The following is a 23,634-nucleotide window of genomic DNA, read 5'->3' as shown; positions in this document are numbered from 1 at the left end:
TAGTTGGACGCTCACCTTGGTGACCGACGGATGTCTAGCCATCCGTTTCCTTGATAGCAGATGAAAGTAACAAGGAAACATATAGTGTCTCAGGTACCAGTCCGACGCAGGCGGTGGCCGAATCACTGCGGTGGCCACAGCCAGTTACAATTCGATGTCCCCCTTTTCAAGTCCGCGGCAGGAGACCCCAGCGGGTAGGAGTGCAATGTCCAAACACATGCCCGACGAATGTCCGACTAATTCACAACATCCTTTGTCGTGCACAGCATCATGCTAGCAATCGCCTACTAGGTGCGTGTCAGATACAGGTCCGTCGATGGCGTCCTGTGATCTTCGGGGTCTGATCAAACTCCACCGTGTTTCACATCTCGTATTCAAAGTCAGATCCGTGATATATAAGGCAGGCCAGGGTCGAAGTCGTGCCCCTCATACAACTCCACTTTCAACGAATACGCCCCCGGTACACCCATTTTCACCCCACACGCCAAGCCTACAGCCTTCAGATCGATACGACAGGAGTACCTCCACTGCACCCCCCACCTCGCGCGATGCGGCCCAGACGGAGATCAACACACTCAACCCCGAGATCACTGAGCTGCTCACGGTCCGCGATCAATCTCAAACGGCTCTCAGGTTCCTGCAGGAATCCAGCGACGTGGACGCAGACAGCGATGATGAACGCCGTGTCGTCGACATATCTCTCACGATCAGCACTGCGCAGAAGAGAATTGACGAAAAGACCGCTCGAGTGGACGCACTGTACAAATGGCTCGAGATGACGTCCAGTCAGAACAAGAAGTGAGACAAGCGTCCGCGGCCGAGGTGCTACTCATTCCGTATTCCCATGCATTGCATACCATTCAGTCTCACTTCTGACGTTGCACAGCACTCGGGTTCAGTACAGGCACCGATATGGCCGCAAGATGTTGAGGACTGGACTTGCAGTACTCATCCCAAGAAGGAGGCAAGATTGAACATCATAGAATTCTTGTCAGTGTCATCACCAGAAAGCGTATTGAGCAACGTCAGAATTGATCATGGTTGTTGAAATCCAGGCCGATGGCGACCACCGGACCTGGGCCGAATTAGGGCGGGATGCCTTTGAGACGTACTGACATCATCTATTCTCATCAATGAAGCGCTGAACCGCTATGACCGGAGCTTGGGCTGCCTCGCCGGCCCCCGACTGAGCCTTGCGGCGTACCCAATGAGTATGGTCAGCCTGTCATGCAGACGACATCAACATCAGTCAAAGCGTCAGGTATCAGCAGAGTGTCTCTCTCGCCATCGTTAGTCGAAACCCCCTCGATCAGGATTAGAGCAGTTCCGCGAGCGATACCATCTCCCCCACTGCGCTCTCGGCAGATACCGCTCTCACGCCAGCCTGATCCCCCTCCCCTCCGCCTTCCACCCCACCCAAAGCAACGCCATCCCCACCTTGACCCCACCGACGATCCACAGCGCCCCCTCAATCTTCTGCTCCTTGGTCATCCACCCCCCAATCGCCGCCCCGCCCAACAACAGCATCGCGCTCATCGCCCTTCTATTCCGCTTACTATTCCCCGTCACCCCGCTGAACACCTTCTCATCCATCACCAGATCGCAGTACGCCGAGGTGAGCACTACCGTCGGTACCTCATTATACCCTAGTACGCGCGAGAGGACGCACTGCCCGCCGGCGGCCATGGCGAGCAGGGAGAGCGGGAGGAGGACGATCAGGTTGTCGGGGACGAGATCGCCCGCGCCGCGCGGGACGATATCAAGTTGAGAGAGCAGGGCAGAGATGAGTATGAGGAGTGCTTGGAGGGTCGAGGTGAGGATCAGGGTGGAGCGGCGGAGTGGAGAGAGGGAGGAGGAGAGGCGCGAGAAGAGGAAGGAACCGAGGATGAAGGAGAGGACGGACGTGCCTGATTTGACCCAGCGATAGGGCTGCGAATAGGGCTGAGAGGTTATGCCTAGCCCGACGTAGACTGTGTTTCCTGCGCAGTCAGCTTGAGCCCTCCTTGTACTCGCTCCTGGTCCTGGTCCTGGTCCTGGTGGATGTACTGACCTGTCTGCATCGAGACGAAGCAGGACCAAACGTTAAACACCGCCGCGTCCAGCAGACCCGTCGCAAAGCATCCGACGAGCAGGACGAGGTCGGTCCAGTCCCGAGTCACCTCTTCCTTGAGGTACTCGCGCCATGTCCGCTTGGTCGTGAGACTGTCCTCGCTGCCGGAGGAAGAGGAATCGTCCATACTTCCTAGTAGAAAAGATGCCAGCAAGGTAAAAAGGGGGAGGGAAAGTAAGACGGGCCGAGAGGGGGAAGAGAAGGAGATAAGAAGAAGCGGCAAGAACCTATACACAGATCAAGTACAGTCGTATAGATAGGTTCGAGCAGGGTCTTCCAGCTAGGGCGGATAAGATCGGGAGGTGAGTTGCCGGTCGCTGCCGATCTGGTCCAGCTGAATCAGTGGGAGTTTTGCGCGCGTACACCTGTTTGACCGGCTCCCATTGCTCCATGACGGTGATATCTCCTACCAGCTGGCTCTGTATGCCCTACTGAGCTGCTTAATGCATATGCTCAATCAGAGAGGCTCCTTCCTGGCCAAGAGATGACTATTTACACGCACGGACTGCGTCGGAGTGTTTCCGGGAGATAGCCGGGGTAGCCGGAGGGTTCTGCAAGGTCCACCCTTCTTCTTCTCTCCCTCCTCGTTGCCCTATATAACGCTGGGCGGGGCAGCTCCACCGCCCCTGCCTCGCTCATGTACCGTCTCCTTCATACCATACTATACCTCACATCACACTTCACCAGCAAAATGACCACCTCCACTCCCCCGCTCGTCACCGACATCTTCACGGCCGACCCGTCCGCCCATGTCTTCAACAACCGGATCTACGTCTACCCGTCGCACGACCGCGAGACACCCATCAAGTTCAACGACAAGGGAGATCAGTATGATATGGTGGACTACCACGTGTTGTCGATGGATAGGGTAGGCGGGGAGGTGACGGATCACGGGGTGGCGTTGAAGGTGGAGGATGTGCAATGGGCGAGTAAGCAGCTTTGGGCGCCGGATGCGTTCCAGGGGAAGGATGGGCTGTATTATCTCTGTTTCCCTGCAAGAGACCATGATGGTGAGTTTGTCAGCTTGGAGAAAAGAATGAGCTGATTCCAGGCATCTTCCGACTCGGCCTCGCCTCCTCGTCCAAGCCCGAAGGCCCCTTCACTCCCCAACCCTCCTACATTCCCAAATCCTTCTCCATCGACCCCGCCTCATTCGTCGACGACGACGGATCCGTCTACGTCTACTTCGGCGGGATCTGGGGCGGCCAACTCCAATGCTACAACACACCTACCGGGGACCACTTTGACGCCTCCCAAGACGGTCCACACGAGCCCACCGGCTCCGGCGTCCCCGCCCTCTGCCCCCGCGTCGCTCGGCTCTCAGACGACTACACATCCTTCGCTGAGCCGGTCCGGGAACTCCAAATCCTCGCGCCGGAAACGGGCAAGCCTATCCTCGCGGACGACCACGACCGCCGCTTCTTTGAGGCGTCGTGGCTCCACAAGAAGAATGGCGTCTACTACTTTTCCTACTCTACCGGTGACACCCACTATATCGCTTATGCGACCGGAGACTCGCCGTACGGGCCCTTCACGTACAGGGGGCGGCTGCTGGAGCCGGTGGTGGGGTGGACGACGCACCACTCGATTGTGGAGCACGAGGAGAGGCTGTGGTTGTTCCACCATGATTGCGAGCTGAGCAAGGGGGAGAGTCATCTGCGGAATGTCAAGGTCAAGGAGCTGTGGTATGGGAAGGATGGGGAGATTGTGACGGAGAAGCCGTAGGTAGCGGTTTCAAGGCAGCCGACAGACCAGTCAAAGCAGTCAAGCTTAGCTTGTTCCATACTTAGCGATGTCAATTTCTGCTTCTGTATGTCATCACCTTCTTTTCTCTTGACACCACCTCATGGATCCTCAGGCTTGGCCTACAGCTGGACGAGAGCCGCCGTGAGCTATGGCTAGCGCCACTCGAAACGACCTTCGCAACTCGCCACCCGCGCCGGCTAAACTGATCAACGTTTAAGCTTGATTGTCAGCATTCCTCCTGCTGCTCACTCAGCCGCTTGATCTTGCCATCAATCTTCCATCTAACTTACCAAGCTAGACCCTACAATCTAGAACGATCCACCTATCACTCGCCACAGCTATATAAAGTGCCGTATTGACCTACTTGGACCGCACTTCCAAACAAATCAACGGCCCAATATTCCATCTTCACTCCCCAGGCTCACCAGCCTCCGTATCGTCCTCGCTTCCTTCACCATCCTCGCCATTTCGTACCTACTCCGCTCGACCTCTGTCTTTGCTCCCCTATCGCAGCGGATTCCCCTTGTACGGTCGATAGCCACCACATCATCTACAACATCAGCTCCTCTCGCGCCTACACAGCAGGTCGTCAGCGAGATGTCCAAGGTCGACTTCAAGTTCCGTCCGTCCGAGACGAGGGGTGGGGCGGACCATGGATGGTTGAAGGTAGGTTCAAATACATGGAGCCCATTGATCATCTTAATGAGGAGTTGGGACTGTAGCTGACGCTCGTAGACATTCCACACGTTCTCTTTTGCGAGCTACTATGATCCCAAGTATGAGAGCTTTGGCGCGTTGAGGGTGATCAACGAGGACCGAGTTGCTGTGAGTTCACCGACTCTTCTCTTTCTTATCCTCTCTCACTCTCCTACTCTCTCACTTCCCTACCCTTTCCTCTCCCGCTTCAGCCTACACACCTGGCGTCAACCTCTTCAATACTCCCCTTCTCTGACGCTAGCGCACCGCCTTTCAAAGCCTGGCTGACTCCCACAGCCCAAGACCGGTTTCCCCACTCACCCGCACCGCGAAGCCGAGATTTTCAGCTACATCATCTCCGGCGAGCTGTCCCATAAGGACTCGATGGGGAACGTCGAGACGATGAAGAGGGGGGATGTGCAGATGACGAGCGGGGGTACGGGGATTGCGCATTCAGAGTATAATGATCACAAGTCGTGGGTTGTTTTCCGCTTCTTCTGCCCAGAGTACGGGAAGTCCAGGATGGTGCGGGCTGCGTACCTAGCAGGGTATGGGAGACTTGGACTGGTAGCAGCTACAGGGGCAATGGAAGCTATAGGATTGGATGAGCTGGTCTGAGCTGATAATTACAGAAAAGCATGCCACTTCCTCCAAATCTGGGCTCTCCCAAACCAGAGCGGTCTGACGCCAAAATACTACGCTCGGTGAGCTAGTAGGGACCTCCTGATGGTGAGCCCTAACTGATACGCTAGGCACTTTACAGATGAGCAGAAGAAGGACAAAATCTGCGAGATTGTAGCGCCGGTAGGTGCGGCCGGCGTAGTGGATGAGCGGGAAGGCGATGGTCCGACTCCCGTACGTATCTCACTTTACCATCCGACCTTCCAGCTTCAGTCTCCTCGCGTCATCCGCCTTCAGCCCTTTGTCACCCAAAGCTTACCTCCCAGGTCCACGCAAATCTCTACTTCCTCACCTCCCTCTTATCGCCCTCCGTCCCCCTCACCCACATCCTCCGACCCCGGACCTCGCGCTCCGGCTCCGGCGCCGCCGGAAAGCTGTTCTACGCTCAGCTCGTCCAGACTTCAGGATACAATACGGGGCCTGCCCAAGGCAAAGCGCAGATCAGGGTGGAGATACAAGGGAAGGAGGCGGTTTTGGGGGAAGGAGACGGGGTGTTTGTCAAGGGTGTACAGGAGGGGATGCGGGTGGGGTTGGAGAATGTGGGGACGGGGGTGGGGGAGTTGGTCTTCTTTGAGATTGATGCCTGAGAGGGGGAAATGGGAGGCGGGAGAGGAGGGGGAGCGGGAGGGGAATGGGGAGGAAGAGGAGGAATAGGAGGATATTGGTTGGGCATGAAGACGAGAAGGGTGTTGGGATGAGATGTATGGGTGGATGTCACGGTCGGATGTGCTGTTGCTGATGAGGGGCATTTATATCTTACTGATATAGACGCTCACTTACCTTGCTCACCGAGGGTGTAGAAAATGAGGATGGGAATGCGCTGGAGAGTGAGGGAATGGGAGCTGTGGGGGACTTGGTATTCCTTCGACATAGATGCGTGGGAGGAGAGGCGGTGGGGACAGGAACAGAGGGAATGGAAGTGTGTCTGACATGTATAGATGGCACGATCTGATCTGGTTGCTGGAGACGACCCGCGTGGGGCTGCACAGACCGAGGCCGGCCGCCCGGTTCCCATATACGCGGAGCAGTCTCCGCGCCTCGCAGCACGGTGACAGGACGATGCTGAAGCTCTGCACCGTGACCGGCAGGATCTGTAGAAAACGTAGACCGTCGTCTCCATGAGGTCCTTCGTCTCCCCGATAGGCTCGTTCCATCCCTGTCAGGCACCAATCGACCCGACTAATTCCTTTCGGCCGAGATCTCGGCTCCCAGCTTTCGGGCCGGGTCTCGGCTGGTCTCGGATCCTCGCACCGCAGATCTCCCCTGATTCAGATCAAAGCCCCTGGCCCCTGAATGTGGCGAGTGACTGCCAGACTGGTGCTGACCGGTGAGCACAAGGGTGAGCCTGGGTGAGCACCATCGCGTACTATAGCTGTACTATACTGCTCTTAACAATCTCTCATGCTACGCTGCATCTAGACAACCATACAATACACCATTCCTGGATCCTCATCTACTCTGCCTATCCATGCCCCTCTCCAAGGATCCCCTCCCTGTCGAGCTCCTCGAGCTCATACTACCACAGCTTGAAACCAGGGAGCTCGGTCGGTGCATGTCCGCCTCGCGTACATTCTACCTCATCAGTGCGCCCGTCCTCTACCGTACACTACGTGTCGACTTTGCGCGCGCCGTCAATCCTCTCTTCATCCGGGGCATACCCATCACGCCGCGCTGGACCCGGTCCGTTTCCCTTTTCTCCGGCCACAGTATGGGCGGAACCGAGACGGGCAACTGCAATCCGGCGCAAAAGTTACTCAATCGCTTCTCGCACCGCAGTCCCGCGTCGATCGGCTCCCTGCCTTCCTCGTACTCTCCTCTGCCTCATCCCTATCCTCACCTGGTCGTCCCATACCTGCCTGACCGTCTCAGCTTCACAACCCATCTCACCATCACCTCGCACACTCACAACATCTGCGACAAGCTCTCACCCCTCATCATGCCGTTCCTTGAGACCTTACGGATCGTTCCTGCTGCCAAGGAGGCCCACCTGGACGTCTGCCATTGCAGTCACTCGCTCTCCGGGAAGCTCTGCCCTCCATCTGCGCGGTGCGGATGCCCCCTTGTTGCTCATCTCCTACCTCGGCGGCTCGTGCTCGGGGGTAAAGCCACCGATCTCACCGGCTCCGCTCGCGGTCTATGGCCATCCCCTTCCGCTTTCCCTCCACCTCACATCAAAGAGCTCCTCCTCTACGTCGGATTGCGGGCGCGGCGTGGCTCAGTCCGGCTAGACCGCCCATCCTTCCTGTCTGTCCTGCCGAGCTCGGTCGAACGGCTCGAGCTGGTGGACATGTCCTTCCAGGAAGGGTTACAGCCTGATGTGTTCTGGACAAGATTGGGGATGGCGTTTATCGGGGAAGCACAGGGGACGAATCTGATGGGACTGGAGTGGGGATTGATCCCGGCAAACCAGCCGGGGTTCCGGTCGATGGCCCAGATCTTGGTTACGGTCTGGCGCAAGAGGGGGCTTAGCAGTGAGCGGATCAGCGCGCTATGCGACAGGGTCTGCACAGTTGGGAGGGCAGCTCTTGAGTTAAGAGGGTCACCGGAGACGGAGCCGAGATGCGGGGCGATAGAGTGGACGATGGTGCATCTGGACCCAGATGGGCTGAATCTCGTCTAAGGACTGAGTGTCTCGGTAAGTACCTCCTGTCTTATCTAGATGCGGATGTTGCACATAGCCCCCTCACACACTGACATACGGTCGCTATCCATCTTGATCAACAACTCCCGTCCGTCCGTCCGTCCACCTTGCAGCTGCAGAGCCTGTACACCCCGGTCAGGCGACGCTTGCACTCGACGCTGTCCACCTCGTCCTCTTCTGTCCTCCTTTTACTACCTTCTCCTCCCTCTACCATCTTCATGGACGGATCGACAGCGGGTGGGAGGGTGTGGACCTTGCTACGATAAGCGGTGTGACTGAGCCGGCCCGGGGAAGAGGTGCCACACCGAGATTAAGCTTCATGGGGCTGCACTGTGTGTATGTCCTTCCGCCCGCTTTGACCATCTCTGACCAGTTCTCAAGCTCACTCAACTCTCACCTTTGTATCATCATCCAGGCACCCAATATCAAGATGATCGTCAGCCTCACCACCTCCGGCCCCGGGAAGAGCATAACAGGCCAACGAAAAGCCAGGCAGATCCCTAGTCTCCCCTTCGAACTCCTCTCATCAATCCTCTGGTTCCTCAATAATGCGAAGCTGAACATATGCGCTCGATCCTCCCGCTCTCCCTACTACGCCGCCACTCCTCTCCTCTACCGTACCCTCCATATCGACCTACGGGCAGCCCATCATCCCCTCTCGCACCCTCGGACCCTTCTGGACCGCAAAGTCCGACCCGCTATTTCCACGTTTCGGCGTCACCTCTCGGCCTATTCCCGGCTCACCGTTCCCCCTCCTCCTCTCCTTAACCGTTTCACCTATACCGTCCACCTCACCCTCACTACCCATCGCCGATACGAGTGCTTCCTCCGCTCCCCACCCATCATCCCACTGATCATGCCCAACCTTCACACCCTACGTATCGTCCCGGATCGGCTAGGCCAACTTTCCAAAGCGCACGAGCATCTCAATCTCTGCGATTGCTGGCATATCGAGCTGGACGAGTGGCACTCTACTGGACCGGACCGGACCGCCCCTCGGTCCAAGCCCTGTCACATCTGGGAAGGCTGCTGCTATCCCATGATCGAAAAGCTACGGCCTCGCCGTCTCATCCTAGGCGGGATGATCACGGGTCTGACGTGCTCGTTCGGGGATCTCTGGCGGGCGGGGAGGGATAGTGAGTTGCCAGAGTGGGTCATGGAGGTGGTGGTGCTAGCGGGGATGATGTCCGGCGTCGAGCGCGGCCCTCTCAAGGACGACCTATTCCTCCAGAACCTACCCCAAACGGTCGAGAAACCCAGCATCGTCCTCTGTCCATGGCACGAGGCACACTGCCTTATCGACAAGCTCGAGTCTATCAGGACGAGAGACCTTCGTACCGAGCTCCAGACCATGGCGCGAGTTAGGCGGGGTATCGCTCAGGCGTGTATAGGGGAGGCGAGGAAGGTGGAGCTCGTTGGGCTCTGAGCTTGTTCGGCAGGGTGTCTGATGAGGTCGCCAGAGCGAGGAGAAGCGGTTGAGGGAAGGGGTCGCAGATGTCTTGGGTGAGAGGGGAGTGCAGCAGGAGGAGACGCGTGAGAGAGCTGAAGCGATCAAGTTTACGGATGTGGCGGACCTTGCGAGGCGGAATAGCTGGTATACAAGGGAGAAGGGAGGCTGGACCGGAGAGGAGTTGAGAGAGCAGTTGCAGAGGTCTAGATAGGTGTTCGCGAAGTATGAAGGTCGAATAGCTCGACAGCAATAATCAAGAGTCAGGATGTGTACAATGTGTAGAGAAGTGAGAAGAGAGCTGGACAAGGGGGTGATCACTTCGATGTTACATACGTGTCTCAACATTACCGGGCACGCTGTATTCGATAGCTCCTCCCCCATATGTGCTCCAGATCACACCCTCAAAGCTTCGACTCTTCATCCAGTTTATCCATCAACTCCTGTCCCGTCCATCCTCCAAGCTCCCGCCTGAACCACTCGTTCCCCACCCGGCCCGCAAACTCCTCCTCCCCCGTCATTCTGATCAGCCCCGCCCGCTTCACCGCCTCCTCTGCACTCGTCCCCCGCTTCTCCAGCTCCGCCCTCACCACCACTCGTAATTGCTGCTCGGACCTCGCCTTAGCCTCCCTCTTCATCTCGGCCCAAGGATCATCCTCCCCCTCTTCACCGTGCCCGATCCAAGCCCCAAACAGCTCAACCTCCCTCGCATCGCCCACGCAGGCCTGCGCGATCCGCTCCCCCGCCGTGCGGATATTGTAGAGCCCGTACTCGCCGAACGCCCGATCATCCAGCTCGGATTCGCGTAAAAGACGATCCGCCTCGGTCCAGGGCGACATGACAATACTGAGCTTGTCGACCGTGGACGGCAGATCCCGTAGAAACGTAGAGTGCTCGATAGTCCCGCGCTCCGCACCTGTCATCATTCCCGCCAGCACCACCACCTCCTTAATTCATCCGGGCAGGGTCTGTTCCGCCGGCCATGTGCCCCAAAGGAGGCCGGTGAGACCGGTGGTGAGACCGCCGATGAGCCGACGGGGACGAAGCTCAGCGATGATGGAGCAGCGACTTTCCGAGTCGGAGTTGCATTTGGGAGTAGGCTGAAGCTCATCCTGTCCGGTAGAGAGCCTCTGGTCAGGATGGGTATTGGCGCAGTCGCATAGGTTGAGGTGCTCGTGTGTCCGATTAGGGATGATTGTGGGGGGGGTGTAGATTTGGCATGAGGGGGAAAGGGAGGTCGCGGCAGAGGTGGCCGCGATGTGAGGTGAGTGCGAGATGGGTGGTATAGGTGAAGCGATGGGGAAGAGGAGGGGAGCCATGAGAAGGCCGACGAGGGACGAGCGGGACTGCCGAACCGCCGGCGCGCCGAGTGAGGGATCATTCGAGAGCGGGTGGATGGAGTGGGAGAGGTCGATGTCGAGGGTGTGATATAGCAGGGGTGTAGCCAGGAGATAGAGAGAGCGCGAAGAGCGAGCGCACAGCGCCAGATCGGTGCGAGCGAGGTGGACGACGACAACGCCGAGGATCTCGAAGGGGAGTGCGGGTTCCGGATCCGAATCGCCCGCTGTACCTCGCCCTTCTTCTCGCTGCGGGAGAGCAAGGTACTGGACATTAATAAGAGGTAGATGACGAGTAGATGAGAGAATGATTAGAAGGGATGAAAGGAGATCAGAAGAGCAAGTGAATAGGTGAAAGGGCAGGAAGGTTAGGGGTGATACATACCAAAGGCCTACCTCTGTTCGCGCCTACCAACAGTCTCTGCTCACCCGTTAGGATGCAGACCGAGAGGCGCATCTCCGGATTGTTGTTCCAGCGCACGATCTACCCTCTCCCCGCAACATCGAAGTCGGAGCGATATAGGCTACGCCGCCAGCAGCATGGTTTGGGTCTTGGTTTGGGTGGGGAAAGTCATGCCGACACCAGCGGCAGGCTTCAGCGACCGGTCAAGCTGGTGAAGTCGCATGAGTATGAGGGAGGGCTGAAGCTGTCAATACGTGAGCTGGTGGTGGACCTTGAGTGGAGGAAGCTGAGGGTATGATGGTAGAGGGTCCATGATTTCGATGCATGGAAGAATATGAACCTGCCCCTCTACTGACCTGAACCACCTCCCCACCCTAATCTACTGCCCCACCTAACGAGACGAGCACCGCCCATGATTGCCCCTACCAACGCTATCAACATACATCCCTTTACCAACGCATCCCCACCCGCCGCCACCCACTCCTGCGACTCTCGCTCGAACGCCTCTGCACAATCCCAGCAGAAATCGCCTCGAGCCCGGGTCCAGAAGCACTGCCCTTCCTTTTCGCACGGCACGTCCTGTCTGGTGATCCCCCCTTCTAATCCCCATCTCACCCCATTCCAACGCCTTTTCATCTCCCTTGCCGTCCATCCGTGCATCATTGAGGCCACCCACCCCGTCCTCGATCCAGACCCAATCTTGGCCCTATCCGCTCGAGATTTCGCCTCCGCCTTGGTGAGACCATTCTCCCGCCCATACTCAAATATCTGCTGGCGCAGATAACGCGCAAAGTTCGTTTCCGCCCCGCTTCTCCTCTTGTAATCTTGCGCCATGTCTTCTCCCTTTAGGATCCCTATTGTCCCCGCCTGACCGCCGCACGCCCAAGCGACCGCCCGACCAATAATCTCGGGCGAGTACTGTGCCCATATTTCCGGATCCCAATCCTGCTCTCCTGCCTTGTACCACAACCAGCCCGCCTCTGCTGGTACCAAGTCAAAGCTGAGCTTGAGGAAACGGAGATGTGCGCAAACGAGGCAACCGGGAGACTGGTGCGCAGATTGCGAGAAGGTGGCGAGGTCTGAGAAGGGCAGGCTGTCAGTGTGGTGGTGGAGCTGGATGATGGTGACGTTTTTGGTGCTTGTGATTGGGGCGGGCCATACGAGGCTGCAGCCATCGGCGCGTGGAGGTAGAGGGGTAGATATGCGGAGTTACCCACAAAAGAAGGGCTTGGGACACCGATACGCTTATTAGTAGCCATCGTAGGATTAGTACATGGCAGTCGTCGTGATGGGGGTATCATATATGATGAAATTAGCATCTGAGCGAAATCAAACTTCGTCTGATGCTGCGACGATTGACTGCACGTCTGCGCCCGCGCTCGCGACCTGCCCACAAGTCTGTGAGCCTAGGCCACACGGAGACGCAAGGCACTCGACCCCACTTGAATCAGCTCAGCTGCGCCTCCGCTACACCTGCGATCCTTGCAGCCGCCCCGCCTCTCTTCTTGGGAACGCCCCCCTCTTGTCACTCGTCTCGACGGGGTCCACAGCTTCGCCAAGCTGTACCCAAATGGTATGTGAAAGAGTGTGGTAACTTCTTGCGCAAAGCAGATGTGCTCTCGCGCGAGTAGGTAATGGGGTGAGGTGAAGGGGTCGATGTGCGAGGCTTTGAAGGGGTAGAGGCGAAGGGCGGAATGACATTTTGCCTGTGATTGTGTAGAGGTGTATCTTATCAGCGAGGTCTGACACAGCGATTGGGATCGATCTCTGACTTACTCTATTCCATGGTATTTAGGGTGAGATATAGGCGACTTGAGACAAACGTACCGAGTCATGCAGCGAGCTTATAACTTGATCCACCGTCCTGTAGCACCGCGCCATGATAAACCGCGAAGATTGACCTCTTCAGGCGCTCCATCAGGGATGGTCTCTCACTCAAGACACAGACATGAGTATTCAGTATGCTGAGAGATAAGGTGGCAGTATTGGAAACATAGTCAGTCGGAGAGTCAGAGTGACGGGGCGGGCAGGGTCCAGGTTTGCTCAGAGAAGGTCGTCTTCCGCCCAAGCCACCTGAACCGTCCACCGCTAAGCTGAGTCCCGTCCATTCCATATCCGATTCTCCACCTGCTGGAAGCGACGTGCTCCTTACTGTCCACCTCATGCCCACGTTGGCCCGAACTGACGCCATCTGTGGCCGATGGTAAAGCTTCGGGATGCTCGACTCAGCGAGAGATTTTCGCCGAATCCGCCATATGAACGGTGGATATCGGTCGTTTATGTCTCTTGGAGACAGTAGAGCGAGCTGGAAGGCATAAGCCGTTAGGACGGATTGGTGAAGCTATAGAAAGAGGTACAATGGACAGGTCGATTAGCTTGCTACTTGCCTGTTCTGGCTCAGGGGCAAACATTCCTCATGCCGTGATTCGAACGGAGAATGTAACTCCGTCCATTTGCGGCTCATCAAATCGCACCCCCAAGCCCTTGCTGCATCCTTGCAAGTACCTCTTCCCCCTCCTGAATACACATATCCTATCTTCGCTACACGGACAGTATGGCCACACAGCATGAAGCCCTACCCGTCGAGCTGCTGATCGCCATCTTCCAGCATCTCGAATGGCGGGACTTTGAGAGCTGCTCGCGGGTCAGTTGGCTCTTCCGCGAGGTCACTCTACCCCGCCTATTCGAGCGCGCCTCCCTCGACGTCCATCATCCTTCACAGCTGGACATCCTGCGGCGGGCGGTCAAGCGGAAACCGAGGCTTCTTGATGTCTTCCGCGGTCTGTGGTCGCCTCGCACACCGCGGGCGGGCGCGGACACTGGAGCTGGAGGGAAAGGGAATGGGAATGGCGGGCGGGACGCTGTCAATGCGGGACGGGATGCTGGGATGCTGAAGGGCTGGCGGAAAGGGCGATGGAGAGCTCTCCTGAGCGGGAAGACGGCAAAGGAGGCTCAAGACAATCCCAGCGCTCTCCCCCGGCTCCTCCTCTTCAAAGTCTTCACCAACACCACCCATCTTATCCTTACCTCCCATACCCACACCACCTGCGACAATCACCACTCCCTCGACATGCCAAACCTCATCATTCTCCATATCCTCCCCACCTCCAGCGCCACCGGACCCTTTCTCGACTTTTGCATGTGCAAACACGACCCGGCTCGGCGCCCTAAATCATGCGCCCGGGACTTTTCCTGCACCTGCCCCTTTATCGCCAAGCTCCGCCCGCGGCGTCTCGTCCTCGGTGATACATCCACGTGTATCTACGGCCGCGGATCCGGTCTCTGGACGTTACCCATCATCTTTCCGCCATACATCAAGGACGTCGTGGTCTATATCGGGGAATCAAACGGTGTCGGGCACTCAAGCGGTACCTTACGCGACCCACCCAAGCAGTCGGACGCCCGCGAAACCTGGCTGTCTAAACTCCAGCCCTCGGTCGAGACCCTCACCCTCATCTTCTCCCCTCGTCCTGACGAGCCGTGGCTCGTACGCCCGCTCGAGCCGCTCGACTACAGCGGGGAAACACCAAAAGCTTGGGTGAACTCCATCACGGACATGCTGGTGTGTGCTCTGGGGGGTCGGGCGCAAGCAATGATGGTCGTAGGGATGGAGTTGATCTGGGAGGATTGGACGTATACGCCGACGTCTCAGGTGAAGGAGTGGCTGGAGATCAAGCTAAAGCGTCATCTCGTTCGTGAAATGTGGTTCAGGGAGTACGAGGCGAGGGAAAGGGTGGAGGGGATCAGATATCGGACGTGGGAGGAGTTTGAGGCGGATGAGGCTGGAGGCGGAGTTGAAAGCGAATGAGGCTGGAGAAGGAGTGGAGGGGGATATGGGGATGGGAAGGATATCGTTCGGTCTGTAGGATGGATGTGATGTAGCGTTACTGGCTTGATTAGCTGATCGACTGACCTGGCTGACTGTTCTCTCAGGATCTTCATGATATGTCTTGCGTCCTTCCTACTGATAATATGTGTGACCCATAGCTACTCTTGGCTATCTACTACTACTCTAATGGATAGGGGCCGGCTACCAATCACTAAAGTACGCACGATCGCCAATACAAAGCCTACAAACGCACTCCGACTTCGATTCCTGATCCTTCTCCACCCCTGTATCCGCTTCGATCCGCACCGGCGCCGGCGTCCACAACACCCCATTGAATCTTTCTTCCATCGCCCTCAGCATCCACTCCTTCCTCGCGGCCCTAACCCACTCCTCACTCTTCCCGTACTCCTTCCTATTGAGGAAGACGGCCCCGTCCGCCTTCGCTCTTGCACTTGCCTCCGTCTATCCCTCCACTTTCAGCACCCGCATCAGATCTCTCTTCATGAAATCCTGCCAGGGCTCGCCGTCGTGGTACTCCTCCGGTCCGGTGAAGCGGCCAGCGCGGTCGTTCTCCCAAAATTCCAGCGAGCAATGATCGACAACCTCCGCCCCAACCACCTCGATCGCCTGATCCTTGCTCAGCCTCGCGCAGACCCTCATCAATGCCCGCCCTAGAAGGATGCTGTCCCACTGCTCCGTCAAGTCCTCATTGACCGTCTCTCGTTGCCCATTTCCTGTATGATCCACATAGAGCCTGTCCCAGCCGTCTGTGAGGTCGATGGTGACCTTCTTGATCGACTCCGGGATATGATCTAGGAATGATCCTGACGTCTGGACTGGAGCTCCGGGAAGGGTACGACCAGTCGTCATTCCGGCGGTGAGGACGAGCTCCTTCACGAAGGGCGGGAAGGGGGTAGACCACAGACCGGCGCCGGTGCCGAGGAAGCCGGAGGTGGTACCTCCGAGGATGAGCCGCCGAGGCCGGAGGTACGTGATGAGGGGACAGCAGTTGCCCCGCCCGTGCGGGTCCTGGGTAGCGCCGCAAAGGTCCAGCTTGAACTGCTGATATCCCGGCTGGATCCGAAGGGTGACGAGATTGGGGACGAAGAGGGGAGGCAGGTTGACGCAGTCGGTGCGATTGTGGGAGGTGAGCGTAAGGTGCGTGGTGTGCTCGAAAGGGTTAGACGAGAGGTGGAAGTCGGTCAACCGGCAAAGGTGAGCTTGGAGAGGAACGCGGGGGTCCAGGGTCTTGGCGGCTGGGCAGAAGGTACGATTGTTTTCGCTACGAGCGGGGGAGTGGAGAGAGATGTCGAGGGAGATGGATTTGTGGGAGGTGGGGTGGATGAGAGAGGAGGCGACGCTGTGGAAATGGCGCGAGACTTGGGCGCAGTGGATCAGGTCCGGAGGGGAGAGCAGAGGGAGGATCTTGAGTATGACCTCGACGGGGGCCGAGTCGGCGGCGGAAGGTGAGGGAGCGGGGTTCTTCGGACCCTTGGGGGCGGAGGGTTGGGCAGTCATATTGGATAAGATGTTCAAGGCGCAGTGGGCGGGCAAGAAAGGAAATGATAGGCGATGTTAGGAGAAGAAGGGGGAGGTTGGGAAGCTGATCAGTACTTATATGTATGCTCAGAGCTTCTTGGCAACAGAAGCAGGGAAGCCAACTCTAATCCGGCGCCGCTAAGTGTCCCTTCAGTGCTTCACACACGATGTATGCCGAGCGGATCCGTCGATGCTGATAGTACCTGATGCCCATTGATGATAATCAAGCAGTGCTTGTGAGGCGCCTTGAGTCGATTATGCTAGCTGACTAACTCTTACTACTGGCCCAAGCCCGCATCACTCCCCGTATCTACACTACAAAAATCACTACCGCCAACACTCAGACCACTGATCCATCCCAACGGCCCCCTAAGGCCCCTGGAGGCGTGATACCGCCTGGGCCCCACCACACACCCTTGAACTTCTCCTCCAAGCCCACCCGATCCCACTCACTCAGCGTCACCTGTAGCCAGTTCTCCCGTGCCTTATACTCCGCCTCCGTGGTGTAGATGATCTTCTCCCCCCTCGCGTCCGCCTCAATTGCGCCCAGCCCCTTTGCCACCAGCGCCTTCCGCACCTCCCTCGACAGGAACTCCTCGAAGGTCTCCTCCTCGTCGACTACCTCCACAACATATCTGCCCTCCTCCTCAAAGAAGCACTGATCAATCCTGTCCGCGCCCACGATCTCTACCGCCTGTCCCATTCCCAGGTTCACTATCACCCTGAACATCGCCCGCGCCAGGAATACCGTGTTCCAAGGGTCGACGCAGTCGTCGTTCAGACAGTAGTAGCAACGTGCACGGGTGCGGGTCCCCTGGAAGATACCCGGAAAATACCCGTCCCCGGCCGGTGAGTGGGGTACGGGTCCGAGATCCGAGGCGCCGCCGAGTATGGTGCGGGTCCGGGTCTGAGCTAGACGGCACTGGGTATGGGCGGGTAAATACCGGGTATACCCGGCGTATCCGAGGCTCCCTGTCTGCGAACTAGCTAAGCCGGGGCCTGAATAGACGGAGTCAGAGGACCTATGGCGGTCATCCGTAGTGCGCACCGCGGGCGACTCAAGCTTGAAATGAGCCGAGTCGACCTCTATAGATGTCAGAGTTAGGGCTTACGAGATGAGGAACGAGGTGACCCAAATTTGCCACCCGGTGGCAAACGGCGAAAAGGCGCCGCCGACGTACTTGCTGAGCGCAGAGAGTACTGTCCGCACTCTGCTAGCTGGGTTAGGTCACAGACTAGGCATGATGATCCATCGCAACGTGTAGAAGGGCGTGCATAGTAGTTTGAACTTGGGCCGCGGGTACCTGGGTTTTACACGGTATATACCGGGTATTGGCCAAAATCCGGGTGCGGGTACGGGTCTCGGGCCCCCCTCAAGGTGGGATACAGGTAGGGTACGGGTACCGCCCAAGGTCCAATGTGGCGGTACCGGGTACGTACCCGGACCCGCTTTGCACGTTGCTAGACAGTAGGGGGCAGTGTCATCCCAGAACGAGTCCCAGCCGTGATTTGCAGACGAGAGGACGAATGTGATCTTTTCGACAGTATGGGGGAGATTGTTGCAAAATGAAGGCGGCGACGGAGGGGTAGAGGGGTGACCGGAGAACACGCCGAGGAGGATGACGAGCTCTTTGACCGAGGCAGGAATAGCGCCGGACCAGAATCCATCACCGCGGCCGATAGTGTGGGTGGTGGTCCCGCCGAGTATGAGCCGACGAGGACGGAGATAAGTGACCAGAGGGCAGCATGTATTGGCTCTGCAGGTGCCAGGATCGCTCGACCCGCAGGTAAGGCAGCAACCGCCATTGCGCTCTCCTGATCGACCCCCGCAGAGACTGCCATGGTCCTCGAGGTATCCCGGCTTGATGCGGAGGGTGATAAGGTTGGGGAGGACTAAGTGAGATAGGGAGGAGCAGGTGAAGGTGGAGTGCGAGGTGAGAGTGAGGTGGGTAGTGTAGTCGAAGGGATTGGGGACACCGACGAATCCGACGAACCGGCTGAGGTGGGCTTTGATGGGGAGGTAGGGATCGACTTCTCGCTCTTCCGGAGAGCGAGTGCTCAGCGGACTAAAGCCAGAGCTGGACGATGGGTTGATCGTGATTGAATTAAATAGGGTAGGGTGTAAGAGATCACCTGCGGCGTCATGGTAGGCGCGCGAGATCCGGAGGGAGGTGATGAGGTCGCGCTGAGGGAGGAGACATGTGAGCTTGAGCAGGAATTCGGCCGGTACGGATTCGGCGACTGATGGGTTTCGCTGGATGGTAGACGCGTCTGACTGGTCAGTCATGGTGAGCGATAGTGATTGATAGTAGGGAGTAGGGATGTGATGTCAAAACCGATCAGTAGCTGCGCGAGAAGCCAATCGACAAGGGAAGCAAGGGCGAAAACCTTATTGTTCTGCTACGCTGGGTGCTGCACACAGCTGATCGTCGTGCAGCCGAAGAGTTGATGAAGACAGCATGATAAGCAATCAGTGTGACAGTGTCGTCCTGGAGAGCAGGCTGAGAAGGATAAGTCGAAAGTGCGGCCGATGAAGCGGGTCTGCGGCGGATTAGCTATCCCGCACGACTGGACTGCGCGCTGCCGGTACTGCGCACATGCGTGCCCATGACTACTACATCGCCTGCCCTCCAGCCTCCAGTCGGTCAATCAGTCACTATGCAGCAATGGATTATCTGTATACATAGCTGGGATATCTATATACATAGCACTCTACCTGATGCCGATCAACTGGCACGCTGCCCGCTCCATTTGCCACCAATATCTACTCAGCCTCATTCCTCCCCATCTTCTGCCTCCTTGCCCTTCCCTGCTCCCTCAAAGACGCCTTTTCCCCCACCAGACCCCCATGAATTTCGCGTTGAGCGCATCGTAGTCCCACTCCTTCAGCGCCGCCTCAAACCACTCCTCTTGCCCTCCATACTCCGCCTCACTGATGTAGCGAATACCAGCCGCCAGCTCGGTCGCTTCTCCCTCATCCCTTCCTTTCGCCCGCTGCGCCTTGACCAACTCTCGCTTCAAGAACACCGGGTACGGCTCCTCTTCGCCCTTCAACTCCTCCGTCCCGTAGCTGAAACCCTCCTCGATGCTGTATTCCTGACCCAGCTCCCCTGCTCCCACTATCGCAATCTCCACTCCCTTCGCCAGCCCATCGATCATCCCAAACAGCGCCTGCCCCAGCCAGACCGTGTCGAGTAGATTACCGACCATGATGTTGCGACAGAAGTCCGGATGGGGCTCGTCGGCCCAGAACGAGTCGAAGCCGTGCCGGACGGTCGATAGGACGAAGGTGACCTTGGAGACGGTCGCAGGGAGGTCGGCGAGAAGGGATTGTGGGGATGGCTTGATTTTGGGATTGCCGGTGAGCATGCCGACGAGGATGACGAGCTCCTTGATAGACGAAGGGAGTGGACCGGACCTAAGACCCAGACCGCCGCTGAGGACATGGGTGGTCGCATCGCCGAGAATGAGCCGACGGGGACGGAGGTAGGTGATAAGTTTGCAGTTGCAGCTGGGTATGCAGGAGCAAGGGGCGGAAGATGTATGGGTGGGGCAGGATCTTCCAGAGATCTGGTGGTCGGAATCGCAGAGGTTGCCGCGGTCCTGCTCGTATCCCGGCTGGATCCGAAGTGTATCGAGATGGGGGAGGAGCAGGGGGAGTGCGCCTCCGCACATATGCGGGGGATGGGATGAGAGAGTGAGGTGGGTGGTATAGTTGAAGGGGTTGGGTCGGACATTGAACCCGGCGAGCCGAGTGAGGGTGGCTTGGAGGATCAGATCGGCGCTGACGGTCCGAGCCTGGGGCATTGAGATATTCGGTTTATTGGAAGATGGACCGCCGACGCGGATGGAGATGGACTTGTAGAGGATGCGGACGGCGACATCATGGTAGTCCCGGGAGACGCGAAGCCATCGGGCGAGATCAGGTTGAGCGAGGAGGGGGAGGATAAGGAGGAGTATCTCGTTGGGTAACGCCGACGAAGGAGCAGGGGGCGCCGTGGCGATCGGGAGGGTGGAGTCTGCGGTGGTAGGCATGTTGAGCGATGGATGGTGAGGTGGTGGGATGATGGATGATCGCAGAAGAAGAGGGGGAATTGTCAAGAAGCGATCAGTAATATAAGGTGTCAGGGCTCAGCAAAAAGAAGCGGGGTGGAAACCCTATTGTCCCCCGTTAGCGCCACCCACACAGGTGGTCCGCTTTTGGTGCCTGCCGCTGCACCGCTTCGTGTGATGAGAGTGGGGAGGATGGGGAGGGTGGGGAGCGGTTGAGGAGAGGGACGAGCAGGATAGATTAGGGAAGCGGGCTGGTAGGTGGATAGACTGAATCTGTGGGAAGTTGGCTTTGCGCAGAGGAAGCTGCGAGATCAGCTCTTCTCCAATATGAGGAAAGCCGAGGACGACCGAACGCACTCACTGTGTAGTCCTTCTATTCCAGCTCCACCGTCAGTGCCGCTAGCTCGTATACACAACTGTACATCCACAAACCTATCCGGAATACCATACACTGCCACAACGTCCCTCTCTCACCTAGACCGCCGTTCCATATTGGCCTCATATTCATCTATCTCCGCCCAGGGAACCCGACCCGATAGACTCCTCGTCCCCTTCATCCTTGCCCTTCCCTTCCACTTCTCCTCCCTCCCCACCCTCCTCGCCACTATCCGACTCGCTCTCCTCCTCGTACCAGCGCACATCCCGGAATTTCTCCTGGAGGGCCCCAAACGTCCAGATGTCCATCTGAGCTCGAAACCAGCCCTCCCGCTCCTCCCACTCCGGCGCGTCTCCAAACTCGATCGCATCTGACCTCTCTTGCGCTTCCGCCTTGCTCCAGCCCCGCTCCTCCATCTCCTCCGCCAAGGCCGTCCGGATATACTCGGCGAAATCCTCGATGTCCTCGCTATCGACGGGGATATTGGGGTTTTGGTCGATCCGCTCCGCTCCGATCATCTCCACCGTCTGACGCTTATCCGTCCCGACTCCCGCCAAGAGCGCCATCAAACAGTGCCCGAGACGTACACTATCCCACTGCTCGGTTATCTCCTCCATGGCGGACAGATCACCATTTCCCCGCATACGCTGCCATCCCTCGTTTCCGCACGCCAAGACGAGCGTGATTCTCTCCACTGTCCGCATCTTGTAGGGAAGGGAAGAGATGTTTGGGTCGTACCCGCTGAACATACCGACGAGGATGATGAGTTCCGAGATCGAGGACGGTAGGAATTCCCACAGGCCCTTGGCCTGACCCGTGAAATCGGTCGGGATCGCGACGCCTCCGAGGATAAGCCGACGAGGACGAAGGTGAGTGATCAGCGGACAGCAAGTCGGTGCGGCACATCTGCATGACGATGCGCGCTGGCGGCTCTGGGTGTAGGACGGACAGGCGGCGTTGCTGGGTAGATGCCAGCCATAGCAGAGATGGAGCTCGGTCTCGGACCAGCTGGGCCGAATGTGAAGGGTGTCGAGAGCGGGCAGCACGAGCGGATCCGAGCAGTAGCATGCCGACCGACGATGGGAGAAGAGGGTGAGATGGGTGATATAATCGAAGGGGCAGGGGAGGGTATCGACGATCCGACCGATCCGAGCGAGGTCCTCGGGCGTGGGATTCTTCCGGAAAGGGCGCTTGACCAGCTGGTGGCTTTCCGAGAGGAAGGAGATGGTGTTTGGTGGACTGATGGACATATTACGGTACATGAGAGGGTATACGCGTGGGGCGGCGAGGAGGTGGAAGGTGAGCGAGACGCGTAGACAGCGGACGAGAGAGGGTTTGCCGAGGTGCGATAGAACCCGTTCCGCGATCTCGACCGGGACCGAGTAGGTATAACGCGCCTCTCCCAGGCCATTGAATCGGGTTGAAGAGCGCATAGTGACTGTCACGCCGCCGAGCAGTCTGCAGTCTGGTGAGGCTGGTAGAGCGATATAGGCAAACGGAGGAAGAGAAGGAATTTGGGGCACAAGCTGAGCTGAATCACTTTTGAGGAATGTGGAGTTGGCCCGTGCGTTCGTGGCGGGTGGCAAGTGCCGCGTGTGCATGGGCCGCTATGTCCCTGCTTCCTTCCTCCTGGACGGTGGATACTGACTGTATGACGCACACAGTCGACCTAGAGATTCAGTCATCATACATACATATCGATATCGCTATCGCTAGAGACATCATGAACAGATATACGGACGCCACTGGCGCTGTCTACACCGTCCAGTCGGGATACCAGACCGGCGACTTCGTCCTCCTCTGCGACGACGGAGTATCGAAGACCGCTTGGCGGATGCCGAAGAAGCACCTACGTGATGCAAGGTGAGCACTCTATGTTAATAACGGCTGACATCAAGTCCCGTCTTCAAGGATATATTCGCTCAGAGCACCTCTACGTCCGCTCGAGGAGAGCCTCACCTCCCGGACGAGACGCTAGCCCAGGCCACCGTCTTCATCGAATGCCTCTTCAAGAGAACACCCACTTCTACCCCCTCATGGATTGACGCTCAAAGACCACTCGAGCTCTTCATTCAGTATAAGTGCGCAGACTCGGCTAGACGCTTCTTTCGTCGCATCACCACTAGCAACGTGCAAAGCGGGTCCGGGTACGTACCCGGTACCGCCACATTGGACCTTGGGCGGTACCCGTACCCTACCTGTATCCCACTTTGAAGAGGGTCCGAGACCCGTACCCGCACCCGGATTTTGGCCAATGCCCGGTATATACCGGGTAATACCCAGTACCCCTGGTTCGACATAGATGACCTCATGCTGACCCTCCCCACGCTGTCACAGCCCAAAAAGGCTATCGTATCCCCCTGTCGAGCTAGCATAGTAATCTCAGTACTCTAGATGCTCGCCAAGGACGTCGGCGTTCACTTCTGCCTCACTTGCCACCGGGTGGCAAATTTGGTCTCCTCATTCCTCATTTCGTAAGACCAGCTTTGTGATGTCTCTTGGGGTCGTGTGGGGCCATCTTGGGCTTGTGACGCCCGTGCTGCGTCCCACAGATGATGATCATACGCCTCGCGAGTCCTGCTATCAAGGCGCCAGCCTGACCAGTCTACAGCATTACAAAGCCGGATCTGCCGGGTATACCCGGTATTTACCCGACCATACCCGGCGCCGTCTAGCTCAGACCCGGACCCGCACCATACTCGGCGCCGCCTCGGATCTCGGACTCGTACCCCACTCACCGGCAGGGTACGGATATTTTCCGGGTATTTTCCAGTGG

At 57.7% G+C, this 23,634-nt stretch overlaps 11 protein-coding genes across 11 annotated transcripts; 6 read left to right on the top strand and 5 right to left on the bottom strand.

Annotated features, from left to right (window-relative positions):
- Positions 1 to 1,374: 1,374 nt before the first annotated feature.
- On the bottom strand, positions 1,375 to 2,237 carry MKK02DRAFT_32075 (DUF1275 domain protein; the record flags this gene model as incomplete). Its single annotated transcript, XM_053088444.1, has 2 exons — positions 1,375 to 1,979; positions 2,051 to 2,237. 2 exons carry the CDS (start codon positions 2,235 to 2,237, stop codon positions 1,375 to 1,377), a joined length of 792 nt encoding a protein of 263 aa, XP_052948464.1.
- A 564-nt stretch (positions 2,238 to 2,801) lies between these two features.
- MKK02DRAFT_43094 (xylosidase-like protein) lies at positions 2,802 to 3,835 on the top strand (the record flags this gene model as incomplete). The annotated part of the gene is made up of 2 exons (XM_053092274.1): positions 2,802 to 3,120; positions 3,162 to 3,835. 2 exons carry the CDS (start codon positions 2,802 to 2,804, stop codon positions 3,833 to 3,835), a joined length of 993 nt encoding a protein of 330 aa, XP_052948463.1.
- Positions 3,836 to 4,453: 618 nt separating this feature from the next.
- MKK02DRAFT_22305 (putative Pirin domain protein) lies at positions 4,454 to 5,820 on the top strand (the record flags this gene model as incomplete). Its single annotated transcript, XM_053086547.1, has 6 exons — positions 4,454 to 4,522; positions 4,592 to 4,681; positions 4,850 to 5,028; positions 5,185 to 5,256; positions 5,305 to 5,407; positions 5,500 to 5,820. The coding sequence occupies 6 exons, from the start codon at positions 4,454 to 4,456 to the stop codon at positions 5,818 to 5,820; spliced, it is 834 nt and encodes a 277-aa protein (XP_052948462.1).
- Positions 5,821 to 6,701: 881 nt separating this feature from the next.
- On the top strand, positions 6,702 to 7,853 carry MKK02DRAFT_43092 (uncharacterized protein; the record flags this gene model as incomplete). The annotated part of the gene is made up of 1 exon (XM_053092273.1): positions 6,702 to 7,853. The coding sequence occupies one exon, from the start codon at positions 6,702 to 6,704 to the stop codon at positions 7,851 to 7,853; it is 1,152 nt and encodes a 383-aa protein (XP_052948461.1).
- A 451-nt stretch (positions 7,854 to 8,304) lies between these two features.
- MKK02DRAFT_43091 (uncharacterized protein) lies at positions 8,305 to 9,300 on the top strand (the record flags this gene model as incomplete). Its single annotated transcript, XM_053092272.1, has 1 exon — positions 8,305 to 9,300. One exon carries the CDS (start codon positions 8,305 to 8,307, stop codon positions 9,298 to 9,300), a length of 996 nt encoding a protein of 331 aa, XP_052948460.1.
- A 425-nt stretch (positions 9,301 to 9,725) lies between these two features.
- On the bottom strand, positions 9,726 to 12,762 carry MKK02DRAFT_32072 (uncharacterized protein; the record flags this gene model as incomplete). Its single annotated transcript, XM_053088443.1, has 7 exons — positions 9,726 to 10,237; positions 10,331 to 10,907; positions 11,044 to 11,066; positions 11,418 to 12,108; positions 12,279 to 12,420; positions 12,456 to 12,502; positions 12,535 to 12,762. The coding sequence occupies 7 exons, from the start codon at positions 12,760 to 12,762 to the stop codon at positions 9,726 to 9,728; spliced, it is 2,220 nt and encodes a 739-aa protein (XP_052948459.1).
- Positions 12,763 to 13,615: 853 nt separating this feature from the next.
- MKK02DRAFT_43088 (uncharacterized protein) lies at positions 13,616 to 14,869 on the top strand (the record flags this gene model as incomplete). The annotated part of the gene is made up of 1 exon (XM_053092271.1): positions 13,616 to 14,869. The coding sequence occupies one exon, from the start codon at positions 13,616 to 13,618 to the stop codon at positions 14,867 to 14,869; it is 1,254 nt and encodes a 417-aa protein (XP_052948458.1).
- A 483-nt stretch (positions 14,870 to 15,352) lies between these two features.
- On the bottom strand, positions 15,353 to 16,408 carry MKK02DRAFT_32070 (uncharacterized protein; the record flags this gene model as incomplete). The annotated part of the gene is made up of 1 exon (XM_053088442.1): positions 15,353 to 16,408. One exon carries the CDS (start codon positions 16,406 to 16,408, stop codon positions 15,353 to 15,355), a length of 1,056 nt encoding a protein of 351 aa, XP_052948457.1.
- Positions 16,409 to 16,769: 361 nt separating this feature from the next.
- Positions 16,770 to 20,464, bottom strand: MKK02DRAFT_32069 (uncharacterized protein; the record flags this gene model as incomplete). Its single annotated transcript, XM_053088441.1, has 4 exons — positions 16,770 to 17,515; positions 17,666 to 18,700; positions 19,027 to 19,052; positions 19,269 to 20,464. The coding sequence occupies 4 exons, from the start codon at positions 20,462 to 20,464 to the stop codon at positions 16,770 to 16,772; spliced, it is 3,003 nt and encodes a 1,000-aa protein (XP_052948456.1).
- A 522-nt stretch (positions 20,465 to 20,986) lies between these two features.
- On the bottom strand, positions 20,987 to 22,291 carry MKK02DRAFT_32068 (uncharacterized protein; the record flags this gene model as incomplete). The annotated part of the gene is made up of 1 exon (XM_053088440.1): positions 20,987 to 22,291. The coding sequence occupies one exon, from the start codon at positions 22,289 to 22,291 to the stop codon at positions 20,987 to 20,989; it is 1,305 nt and encodes a 434-aa protein (XP_052948455.1).
- Positions 22,292 to 22,581: 290 nt separating this feature from the next.
- MKK02DRAFT_32067 (uncharacterized protein) lies at positions 22,582 to 23,072 on the top strand (the record flags this gene model as incomplete). The annotated part of the gene is made up of 2 exons (XM_053088439.1): positions 22,582 to 22,721; positions 22,757 to 23,072. The coding sequence occupies 2 exons, from the start codon at positions 22,582 to 22,584 to the stop codon at positions 23,070 to 23,072; spliced, it is 456 nt and encodes a 151-aa protein (XP_052948454.1).
- Positions 23,073 to 23,634: the final 562 nt, after the last annotated feature.

This window comes from Dioszegia hungarica (assembly GCF_025882075.1).
Source record: "Dioszegia hungarica strain PDD-24b-2 chromosome Unknown MKK02contig_6, whole genome shotgun sequence".
Classification (NCBI taxonomy): domain Eukaryota; kingdom Fungi; phylum Basidiomycota; class Tremellomycetes; order Tremellales; family Bulleribasidiaceae; genus Dioszegia; species Dioszegia hungarica.
This window is presented reverse-complemented; position numbering and strand designations above follow the sequence as displayed.